Source organism: Ostrinia nubilalis, chromosome 18 (assembly GCF_963855985.1).
Source record: "Ostrinia nubilalis chromosome 18, ilOstNubi1.1, whole genome shotgun sequence".
NCBI lineage: Eukaryota > Metazoa > Arthropoda > Insecta > Lepidoptera > Crambidae > Ostrinia > Ostrinia nubilalis.
Window position 1 is genome coordinate 5,838,225 of NC_087105.1, and position 13,107 is coordinate 5,851,331.

Consider the following 13,107-nt stretch of genomic DNA (forward strand, 5'->3'; position numbering starts at 1 on the left):
GTTAACAGCTGTTATAAACTGAACATAAATTGTTAGCAGCATTATATGCTGGATATTAAATTGTTAACAGCAGTTAAAAAACTGAACATTAAATTGTCAGCAGCAGTATATGCTGAATATTAAATTGTCAGCAACAGTATATGCTGAACATTAAATTGTCACATAAGAGCATTATAATGTAGAACATTAAATTGTTATCAGCAATATAATAATATGCTGACCATTAAATTGTTACATTAGAGTAGATAAATACTGAAATTGAAATGGTTACTTAAGAGTAGTATACTGAATATTGTATAATTAATTATATAATACAATCTGTTGAATACTGAAGTGAACAATATTGTTCAGTCAATATAATATAATGTCGATATACCTATTCTATTTAAAAAAAATTTTATTAAAATCTACACTATCCAAACAAGGTTTAGTGATGATGAAATCAGTCAAGGGAATATTAAATTGCGATTAGGCATTAAATTGCAATGAAGCATTAAATTGCTATGACGCATTAAATTGCGATGACGCATTAAATTGCATTGAGGCATTAAATGGCAATGAGGCATTAAATTGCTATGACGCATTAAATTGCGATGACGCATTAAATTGCATTGAGGCATTAAATTGCTATGACGCATTAAATTGCGATGACGCATTAAATTGCAATGAGGCATTATATTGCTATGACGCATTAAATTGCGATGACACATTAAATTGCAATGAGGCATTAAATTGCTATGACGCATTAAATTGCGATTACGCATTAAATTGCAATGAGGCATTAAAAAGCTATGACGCATTAAATTGCTGTGACGCATTAAATTGTGATGGTGCATTCAAGTGCAATGACATATTAAATTGTGATGTGAGGCATTTAATTGCGAAGACATCATAAAGTGGGTAGATAGGACTTGATTGCAATTTTTTGTTGTATCAGTGTACCTACCATGGAAAAATCATTCTTGTCAAGAGTAAGTACGGCTAAGTAGACTTACGCTCGTATTCACAAACGATGCTGCTTAAGTTAAGCAGCAAATCTAACGCACAGCGTTGAATAAAGCTCTGTGATTGGTTCGTTCATGTGTCACCCTGTGCGTCCACGCGCACTGTGGGACCTCATAGTAATGTTATTCTTTGGAAGAGTTAGATTGTGATGGGGAGACAGTCTCCGTTTCAGTTATATTTTCAATGCAACTGTGACTTTTAACATAGGGGGTACTGAAGCACACTAATTTATGAATGTGTCTCCCTAAACACTTGACATTGGCAGAATTACTGCGGCAATAAAAAACGTGGGATAGTAAAAAGAAAAAAAAAACAGGTGGAACAAATGATGTTAACTTCGAATAGCATCTATGCGCTTATAACGACTTTTAAACATTGCAAGTTTGCTCCTGTCTGAGGTAATATTTGAATCTCACGAAATAAAAAGGAGGTAAATGCAGATTATTAGTAAGTGTCACTTTCTGAGATACAAATAATATTGATATTAATACGTATAATTGTTAAAACGCTTATGTATACCTATTTATAAGAGATAATACGTAGTCAGGAGCATGCCGCGCGACTTCTCAGGCGTCCTCTTCTTCTGTCACTTGTGTGTTCCAACCTTGGACGAATAAACCACATGACTAGCGATAGATATTTACTTATCGCGTGACCTTTAGCGAGTGACGGAAGCCTTGAAAGTCCATCCAATTGGCTTTCACCTATGGTCCCTATCACGGATCATCAGATCACAAAAAAAAATTAAAGCGAGATGTGACAAGGAGGCTTGGCCAGTGACGCAGCAATATGCCAAACAGAACACATTGCTCGCGACAGCAATGTGCCATGAAGTTGACGTTTTATGTATAAATAAACAGTTTATACTTATTGCTTGCGTAGTACAAAATATTATTCGCACAATGAGTATCTACTGATATTGTGTTGCGTACTGACGTTGAGTACATTGAGTGGATAATGAGCACAACCAAACTAAAAAAAAAAAAAAAAAAATATTCGTAATTGACTGCGTATGTAGTGGTGCTGTATGCTATGTACGTACATTACTATGGCAACGAATAGTCGTATTGAATGCATCGTGTGCATTCTGTGCATGACACACACTCTTCGCGAAGTATTGTTTTTGTTTTGATTACCTTGTGTGTATGAATTCCTAACGCGACACTGGGTTTCAAAATCAGCGCATTGGTTGGCATTTCTCTAGATCTGCATGGAAATGGGAGATATTCAGATAAGTATATCGTTCGTTCGTTTCAGCCGAAGGACGTCCACAGCTGGACGGGGGCCTCCCCCAAGGATTTCCAGAAAGACCGGGCCTGCGCCGCCGGCATCCAGGCACATAATTGTAAGCATATTATATTATGTATTACAATATAATATCAGTAGAGAAATTTCAGCTATCAAGTGAGAAAATCATACATTTCCCACAATAAATCAGGCACTGTTTAAAGTTAGAGAGGAGAGATTGAATAGTCACCTGGAGTTCATACATAACTCGAAAGGGACTATTCATTCATAAACATGCTGATGATGTATGGAATTACATGTGCTCCTGCAATATTCCATGTAGGTAACCCTGGATGTAGATTCTACACTTGTCACATACGAGTATTACTATAGATAATGTTGTCGGTCAAAAGAAAACTGTGAATATCTTAATACGAAAGTTCAGTTTCTTGAACACGAACATGGAGTCATCCCTCTGAAAAAATATTGTAGTTAATAATGATTTTGGAGCACCGACCAACATCACAGAACTACAAAGTTTTATTGGCCTGGTCAGCGAGGTAGGAAATGGATTCCTCACTTGGCAACGATCACGAGGCCATTATAGGGGCTGTTGCGACAGAAGTAGGGTAGGGTATAATCTAACCGATATTAAAGAAGCTGTGGGTAGCCGACAACATGCTTTTGTGATAAATTAAACGCAACCCGCCAGGGCCAGCCACGGCAACATCAGCCATGACGTCCATGAGCCATGGGATTATTACAACCCTGAATATAAAATATTGATGATGACTGTTAAAGGTCCTGTAGTGTACGCTGTATTAGTAAAGTGCAATGACAAGGGACCACAAAACATCGTTTTGGGGATAAAACTGGTGAGCGCCGTTGTTGCCAGACGGAAAAGAATGTGCTGTGGTATGAGCGGTCGAGCACTTACTCAATAATATATTTTTATACTAAAAATAATAGCAGTTCAAATAATATTGGGTTCCTGGTTCAAATCTGGTGCCCACATAAGAGATAGGTGTTAAAATTGAGGTTTTATGGGATAAAGTAAAGTGCAGCCTTGAAAGGAATAATTCAAGCAGACCTAGCACTTTGCAAACTAACAAAATGTGATAGAGCATAATTACACATTTACCAACTATATTTTATCCACTTTCAACTATCAACTTACCTTTAGATTTTGATAGCATGAAATCGCAAAAAACGTTAATTACTAAATACGGTACTTTAAAGTGGATTATTTTTATTTTATTTAAATTATTATTCCATGAAATAATTATTTTCTTTAAAACAAGGAAAGGGTTGTAGTGTCTATAGCATAATGATGTATTATATCTATGCTATCATCTCAAGTGACTCAGTGGAGGCAAAGCATAGGGACAAGGAAATGAAGGAATAATGTAAGGTATATACAGATAGGAAGAGAAAAGAAAAAGAAATGCGAGTTAAAACCAGGGGATAAAGTTTACATAAATAATTGTTTCAAAAAACTAAAAACACGCTTGTAGATAAACAGAATATCTTAAGACGAATCTAATGAGGCCAATTCGATATGTTGACTAAAAGGCAATCCAAGGTTCCATCAGCCACTTTTTAGTCCCATCATCGGATCAGCTCGATGGAACCATAGTATTATATTGTCATATAAATGTACATTTAATTGCCAATTTTCATGATGTATCATCAGAAGTGCGTGTAATTCAGATTCTTAGACTTTATTACATAAATCGTTAAAAGACTTGCAAGTCGACCTAATAAAAGCGTGTTAAAAATATGACTAGAGAAAATAAATTGAGTTTGAATCGCGACATTACACACAGTAACTAAAAGTATAGGAGGATATTCAAATACATACAAAACTATAAAAAAAAAAAAAAGAGTACTAGGACAATGGAAAGTGATGGACCAGAATGAGGGTGATTAATCAGAAGCTAATAGTAATATTATGGATATTGAAAATAGTAAAACAGTGAAGCAATAATGATCAAATGATTAAAACAAAGCGCCTAATAAAGAAGCGCCTCAAAAGTTAATTAAATAATAAATTGTATTTATTTCAAATTAAAACAAGGAAGGGATGTAGTGTATAGACATTTGTCTCGAGCGCATACGTCACAGCCCAGTCAGCGGTGGGGGCATTCGGCGTCCGACCGTGGTGCGGGCAGGTCGTGCTGTGTGCGTAGGCGAGCCAAATAATAATCTAATGGCGGAGATAAAGGTGTACAATACAGCCATTAATATTTTATTCACAGTCCACTTTAGTATTAGGTCGTTACATAAATACCTAAGTGGAATGCCTACTTTACTAAATTCGTAGTTGTTTCACCTTGTATGCCGTCTGAAAAGTTTGACCCGGCTTGCAGATGCGTCAGACAGATTTCACGGTGAAGCAACACGTCTGAGTGTCTGCCGGAGCCGATGCCGCCAAAACCCAGTTACGCAAGCATGACGTCAGTGACATCAGTCCACCCACACTATCGTAGTCATAGCCCTTTGACTGATTTCTACCATATCCTGGTTACTTGCAAAAGTTTCCATGTTTGCCATAGCTCTTGTGCGATAAGATGAGCGCGAGGAAATTGTTGAAATTTTCTCTTTCACGTAGGTTTTCTCATTATATTTTGCAATACACATTAAGAAAACGTATTGTTTCCGAAAATGACGTTATTTACTATTGAATATTACACAGATTATATCATTATCATCATTAGACATGCTAGAATTGCATGTGTTTTCCCAACGCGCGGACGCTCGTGTGATTTCAGTACGAAAACTAACCTTTAATTACGAATTGATCGTCATTAAATATTGGGTACGGACGTATTATTACAATGAGGTCCTAAGTAGTTAGGATAAACGTTATCTATTCGTACCTACAGCCTAAACACTTTTGCAATTTAAAATAAATATCTTTCACGTTGCTGTTACATTATCGGGCGTCGAGGATCCTGAAAGAGCGAGTCCAAGCTCTATCAATCACTAGACCACAGGTTTGTTAATATATGTGGTAAACACCAGGTAGTAAGTGGTCTAGCATCTCTTTATTTAGGCTAATCTCCACTCAAATTTACCTACATTTTGTTGAAAACGAAATCATAAACGACTTCCTATTTTAGTAATCTGTCATAGATTCACCATCATTAACGTGGTATGTGTTACATATTGGATTGCGATGTTTTCGCATTATAAATCCACATGACCCGCCTTCATAATGTCGAAGGATAATTTAATCGATTTATTATACAAGATGGGCCTATTAGCCTGCCCAGTCATTTCGACACTTGGCTACGTGAAGATCACTTTCCCCTACATGGAGAAACAATTGCTGCCATAAATATTTTATTAGTCCCATAAGGTCTTCGAGTTGATATTATTAATTAACGGTAGGTACTTGCTTATTACTCTTCAATGGTAATGTATTAACAATGCAAATAACAATTAATCAATTTAATTGATATTTATTGGTGTTTCGAATTAAGGAATTCTTGTTACAAGAATTTCCAGTTTAGCTACTAAATCTACCTATGTTTGTGGTCATTGTAGCTTTAAACCTAAGCTTTAAACGTAAATGACTAATTTATTAAATGAATTCCAATCATCTTTAATATAAATTACTAAAGTAGATATTATTATACAGATAGAGTCATTAAACGTAAATGAAGCTGCCTCGCGGTGTTCCGCTGTAGCTACTTTGAATCCAGTTAGTAGCAAACGTAGGTACAACGCAATTATTTATTACATCAACTTTGTTAGTTTATCCTAATAATCAGAAGATCAGTTTAGTTTGAGATTTGGTGACAGATTTCGAGTAATGGCGAGTTATTTCTTGGATTAGTATAATAAAACCAGGGAATCAGGCACAATTAATGTTAACCACTCGTGTCCCTGAAGTTAGCCTATTTGCTTACATTCTTTGGGCTTTTCGTGGACACTTGAGCGAGATAAGTGGTATGTAGATTACTATCCGCACTGCCAGTATAAAGTGTTTGTTGGACGTCTCAAGCATAATTAGAGGATCTGGAGCGTAGCTGTAATCAAATACTTGTATAGCAACTTCAGAAAACAAGTTTCAAATACCTTTGTTAAGAATTGACAAATTAAATTTTATTAGCTACTACTAATACATATAATGTTAATTTAATGCATTGAACTATACATTTTTTACTTAATATGTAACGTGGTTACACAAGGTATGGTTAGAAAATTATTTTTATAAGTAAATTCATGAATAAATAAATTTATTTTTAAGTCTTCTTAGTTTTTCTTTCAGAATATTAGTTAGTCAAAACAGAAGCTGTCGTATGTACTTATCTCTCTCTATTTAAGATTATTCAGGAAACTGAAAATGTAAGTTCGGTAAGGAAACTAACTACCTAGTCAAAGAAATAATAGAAAGTGATTGGAGATTATTATATTCATTATCTTTTAATTTAGTTAACTACTAAGAATTCAGTTGTGTATATTGTTTTTATCTTAACATAAAAACAGGGCGTATAATTCGTGTATGCATGCATGCACGTAATACGTATAGGTAACAATATGATATGGCTGGCTTTCTTATTAATCGCGAGTCATGCAATTTTATGGCTCGCTCATGAGAATCTAGAGCTGAGATGAAGTTCTCGATTTCAGGTTTGACACAGATATGTAAGTAGTTATTAACCATCACTCAAGTGTCGCCTCAAAGGCCTGAGCGCGCTCAAATTGATTTAAATAGCCTGATCACCGTATTTATGAACACGCAAACACTATTATCGGCTTGCCTTATTGTTCAAAAGTGTCTGAATAATGAGAATAATAATCGGGTTTGTGTCCTTACTTAATACAGAAATACACATGAAGAGTGAAACTGTTAATTTTTTGATTTAAGCGTTATCCAATTAGGGTAAAATCATCTTACTAACATGGTGCTTAATTGGTTCTTAAACGAATATATCATTTGGAAAGTAATTTTCACCATACTTAAATATAAGTAGTACTTATTCTTTAAATCCAATTAAGGTGATCCATAAAGTGCCACACAAGAGGGCTGCAATGTTCACTATAAATTGTATTAAACGTTGCTACACCGTAAGATTGAGAAAACAGCGTTATTTAAAAATAAGAACCGTGGCGTTGTCTCCATTGTACATATTTATGAAATTTATAATCTCATTGTACTTACGGTCCACTTTATATTCGTATGTCACTTATGAAATGTGCGCTTACCCATTTTTACTTGCGTAACTATTATTTCATTCATCTTGCTAAAAGCCTTATTCAAGCACAACTATACCGCAGATAAAAGTACGAGTAACGTCAACTCTGAATCATGTTTTAATATCCAAGAAAACGGATTACATAAAAATAGATGCAATAACAAATGATTAAATGCATGAGATACAGGTAGTAGGTAGGTACTACTAAGTTATTACTTCTTGTTTTTGTATGCTCATGATAGCCGGAGCGAATATTCTTTTAAGTAACTTGATGCTGTAAGTTTGAAGACCTAGAGCAATGTAGTAGGTACACTACGTTATTTTCAGGCGCAATCGACGCGCATTTTGCGATCACGGTAATAACATCGTGTACAAAACACTTTCAATTGCAAATGCGCGTCGACGATGCCTGAAAAAATCTTTGTAAGCAAAGGGCCCATAAGAGTTCACGACCCTAATACCTTACTTTACCTTATTTCAATAAGAAAGACTCATCAATTTCTCCTTGTTTGAAGATAACGGGAGCATGGCGGCGACTTTCAAGCACAGTGAGTGAAAGCGTGGGCCTGAAACACGCGCTACGACGGCTGCAGGCCGTACCAGCGCGCGCTGCGCGTCTCGTGCACGCGCTCGTGGACCGCATGCGCGTGGGCGGCGGACCCATCGTCTTCACGCAGCTCGGCGCCTTGCGCGGCCGCCAGCTCGCCACCAGGACTGCGGCGCAGACGCCGTACTACAGCTTCAAAGGCATCAGGTAAAAACAACTGAACAAATAATCTCTATGATAAACAAAAGACTGACACAGATTATTACATCATCATCATCTCTAAACCTTCTCAGCCACAATCGATTATGTTGTCTTGAACTGATGATAGAGCAAGTTAAATTAAGGACGTTTATGTGCCCTGAAGAAGGCTTGTCAGATTGTTTGCCCTGAAAAGTTAAATAAAATGAAATGGCAATAAAATAATCACGTGAAATTGTGATTGTATTTATCAGTTAGGCGTTACCTAGCTATGTACTTACACCTATACTATTTATTTCGTCCACTATGCCTTGAACCATTAGAACAGTAAAAGTAACACATTAAAAGTGACCTTTGCATACTTGGTAGGACTATTCTATTATGTATTGTAGAGCCTATAATTTAATGGTAACTCTGGTACATGAACTGGTAATTTTAACGGAACAAATTGCAAAATACGCAATATGATCGTTATCAAAGTACTAGAGTAAAGTGATTAAATATAGTTTACCGAAATACTTTAAAGATCTTTTAATGACTTCGAAAAATCATAGACCTTCAAACCTTGAAATTTCGAGGCTCTAAAAGTAAAAGGCGGAATTACACTGAAATAATCTTGTGCCATAGTTTCAACAAAATGGTTCCGTAGAGTAAACAGTTTGTAATTACCGCTAATTGACCACGACTGAGCATCATTCAAATCAAATCTAAAATTAAGATTTTAACTAAATATTTACAAAGTCTATCGCAATACTAGTTACCTACTTTGTCTGTTAGAATGAGATCACGAAACCAAATAGTGTAAACCGCAAATACTGACCAAATGTCTGCAAAAGAAACAGAATTAGATACAGCATATTCTTATCACATTAAATTCAATAGCTCAGTGCTTTTAGTGACACTTTTGACTTTCTAGTTTATTATTGCAATGTCCACGCTGGTCGCTGACGCTTGCGTGACTAAACAAGCTATGACATCTAATAGTTACAAGCATGTGATTTAGCTTTTCCAAACGCAGCAAGTAGAACTAAGTAGCTCTAGGTATGGAGCCTAGTAGCCTACATACACTCAGCGGCACGGAATTTGGCCCAAGCCTAAACACCCAGATATGAGGCCAAATAGGGTGTTTTATACCTAGGTTTCGTGTGACATGTTAACAGAACATTTGTTTTTGTTAATTTAAGAGGCTAGATTAATAAAAAAAATGTGTCTGTTTAACTTTTTTGAACCTAGAAACTCATTTCGTTGTTGGAGCGTAAAGAGTACGAGTAAGTTTAAATTCGATATTAAATGTTGTAAGGGTTTGGCGTTCTGTTTTTTGTTTTTAAATTAATCTTAGGGTTATTCTCGTTTCCATAATTTGAGAATAATGACCATTACTCCAGCTCAAGTTGCTCAAATAGTGTTGCTTAGAAGTCAAGGGCGTATGCAGCGGGAGATGGCTGAAACTTTCAATTTATGGCGTACAAACTTAAGATACACGTTAAAAAGGCATGATCAGACCGCCTTTTACACAAGAAGACCAAGAAGTGGGGAATTAAGGTGTATGTCACCGCGCGATGACCCGATTATCGTGCTTGCAATATCAAGAAATCGGGTTCTCACTACGTTTGAGATACGCCAATGTTTACAAACAGCAAGCCCAGTGAATGTCAGTGAGCACATAATAAGAAGAAGGATGGAGGATCATAACCTGCATACTCGAAGACCAGCTCGAGGACCAGAACTTCTCCGATAACTTCGCGAAGTGCGACTTACGTTTTCTAGAGAACATGCAAATTGGACGTTAGACTAATGGAGTAAACTCTTTATGAAAACTGTCTGTTTGCGTAGTAACTCTTCTTCGCACCTTCTCTATACACTTCCACGGCCGTCTGGAGCTCTTAAGGTGACTCTGCAATTATCGATCCATAGAATTTTACTCCATTAGCCTTGCGTCCAATTTGCATGTTCTCTAGAAAATGTAAGTCGCACTTCGCGAAGTTATTGGAGAAGTTCTGGTCCTCGAGCTGGTCTTCGAGTATGCAGGTTATGATCCTCCATCCTTCTTCTTATTGTGTGCTCACTGACATTCACTGGGCTTGCTGTTTGTAAACATTGGCGTATCTCAAACGTAGTGAGAACCCGATTTCTTGATATTGCAAGCACGATAATCGGGTCATCGCGCGGTGACATACACCTTAATTCCCCACTTCTTGGTCTTCTTGTGTAAAAGGCGGTCTGGTCATGCCTTTTTAACGTGTATCTTAAGTTTGTACGCCATAAATTGAAAGTTTCAGCCATCTCCCGCTGCATACGCCCTTGACTTCTAAGCAACACTATTTGAGCAACTTGAGCTGGAGTAATGGGCATTATTCTCAAATTATGGAAACGAGTATAACCCTAAGATTAATTTAAAAACAAAAAACTAAACGCCAAGCCCTTACAACATTTAATATCGAATTTAAACTTACCCGTACTCTTTACGCTCCAACAACGAAACGCGTTTCTAGAGTCAAAAAAGTTAAAAGGACGCACTTTTTTTATTAATCTAGCCTCTTAAATTAACAAAAACAAATGTTCTCTTAACATGTAACATGAAACTTAGGTATACAACACCTATTTGGCCTCATATCTGGTTGTTTAGGCTTGGGCCAAATTCCGTGCCGCTGAGTGTATTAAAAAAATATATTAGCTCGTAGAACTAATGGTCATTGGAGTAGAAAAGTTCTCGAGTGGCGGGCGACCATGGAATGGATGACGTACTTACCTACGATAATACACAGACTATCTGGTGAAGGACGTAGGAAGCACCTGAATGCGAGCAGTGCAGTCCACTCGTTGTAGATATCTATTGAGGGGTGGCTTTTGTCCAGCACTAGACTTAAAACAAAAAAACTTCTTTATTGTCAAGGTCTAAAATTAATAGTAATTCAGTCAATACAGACTCTAAATAGATATATTGAAAGAGAGAGAGAGTGCACTATGAAATTTCCTCACAGATACGCGCAGCCTCCACGAGGGGCGTTGAGGTTCCGTGCGCCCGCGCCGCTGGAACCATGGTCGGGAGTCCGCGACGCCTTGGAGGAGGGCGCTGTGTGTCCTCACCGCTTCATGCTCTTCGACACCTACAAGGGAGATGAAGACTGCCTGTTCCTGAACGTGTACTCGCCGGCTCTGCCTGATAAGCTCACCGGGTAAATACACAGACCTCTGACTTTGACTTTATTGTCCATCATGCAACCATACAAAATGAAGAATATTACTTGAAACTCAAAATTAATATCTCATATCAAAATGTAACGTTTTGAATTAGATTAGACAAGCAGGTGCTTATTTGTACTTTTAAGCTCTAAGATAAAAATCAAAGTTCTAAAGATTTTCGTGAATCTGTTGCCGGGTCACTGCTGGTCCTAAAGTCTACTAGGTCTGCTGATTAAGTTCTTTTTTAAACCATACGCCAGATACAATCCAAAGCTAGCAGTGATGGTGTGGATCCACGGGGGCGCGTTCACGATGGGATCCGGCAACGCGTTCCTGTACGGGCCCGACCACCTCGTCAGTGCTGGAGTAGTGCTGGTCACGCTCAACTACCGGCTCGGTGCCCTTGGCTTCCTCAGCCTGGAGAACGATGAGGTGCCGGGGAACATGGGACTCAAGGTGAGAATCAACAGACCTCAATTAACCCTCAATTTAGTCTTTTAATAAAACGTTCATATAAACTTCAATAAGTTTTTTAACTGTTTCTAACAATTTTTGGGCTTTTTCTTATGTTTTAGTGATTGTTTTTTGTTTTTATTACAATAGTTGTCACTCATTAAAGCGGTTAATCAATTGTTTTGTAAAGAGCTCTACATGATAGATCTAAAAGGAGGGCAAATATTATGTACTCGTAACGCGTGTAGGGACGAATTCGTAACACTGTTTTCATGTAACCATTTTGTAGAGTGTAAGTAACTATTGTGTGCAGTGCAACCAATTATCTTAAATAGGCGCTAGGTGCGAAGACAACAACGCCCGTATTCACAAACATTACTATGAGGTCTCACAGTGCGCGTGGACGCACAGGGTGACACACGAACCAATCACAGAGCTCTATTCAACGCTGTGCGTTCGATTTGCTGCTTCACTTATTAAGCAAGCATCGTTTGTGAATACAGGCGTAAGAGTTTGTATTCAATACTAAACGTTTTCTTATGAATTAGGTACTTATTACTCAATGCTCAAAGGTGTGTTGCTCAGTCGTAAAACTACAGGCGTAAAATTGATACAAAACTAGCCTCATTTCCATCACAATTTGGGTTTGCAGAGCTGCTGACACACTTGTTCCACAAACACGTTACACCACTCGTCAAAGATGCCAATGAAGAATGTTCACTAATTTTGTTTTTTAGCTTTCTGTATTCTCTGTTAAAAATAAAAAATACACGTGAAAGAATTATTTCGATACGTCAATTAGTTTCCAAGATATTGAATTTTAAAAGTGCGGGCGGCGGCCGGCCCGCCATTTTATGCGCGTGACGTCATATTACAACGACTGGCTCATATTTGTATGGGTAGAATCTTGCAAACTGAATTAAGACCCACTTCCAGGCAACCGATTAAGCTGAAATTTCGCAAACACATGTGATTTGGATGACCATGCAATATTATGATGACATGGAGCTGATCTGATGATGGACCTGGAAGGTGGCCATAGGAACTCTATAATAAAACGACTTAAATGCATCGAGTTTGGGCTCGTTCGTTTTGTATTGATGAGTATTTTAATTCTATATAGTAATCGGGGTCTAATGATGGAGCTGGAAGGTAATTCGCAATAAAACGACACAATCGCATCAAGTTTGGGTTTGGTTCAATTTTAATTTCTGTGATGGGTCTGGGTGTTAATATGTATAATAAGTTTGTATTTACAAAAAAAAATGTATTTAAGTATGTTTATATCCG

The 13,107-nt window shown here is 37.3% G+C and overlaps 1 protein-coding gene across 2 annotated transcripts in view; it reads left to right on the forward strand.

Moving 5' to 3' along the window:
* LOC135080595 (carboxylic ester hydrolase) overlaps positions 1 to 13,107 on the forward strand; it is a 33,166-nt gene that overhangs the window by 9,746 nt on the left and 10,313 nt on the right. For both annotated transcript variants that reach the window (XM_063975267.1, XM_063975266.1), the window contains exons 3-5: positions 7,952 to 8,190; positions 11,163 to 11,357; positions 11,625 to 11,820. In XM_063975267.1, coding sequence (XP_063831337.1) covers positions 7,952 to 8,190; positions 11,163 to 11,357; positions 11,625 to 11,820 — 630 coding nt within the window. The remainder of the gene's footprint in view (positions 1 to 7,951; positions 8,191 to 11,162; positions 11,358 to 11,624; positions 11,821 to 13,107) is intronic.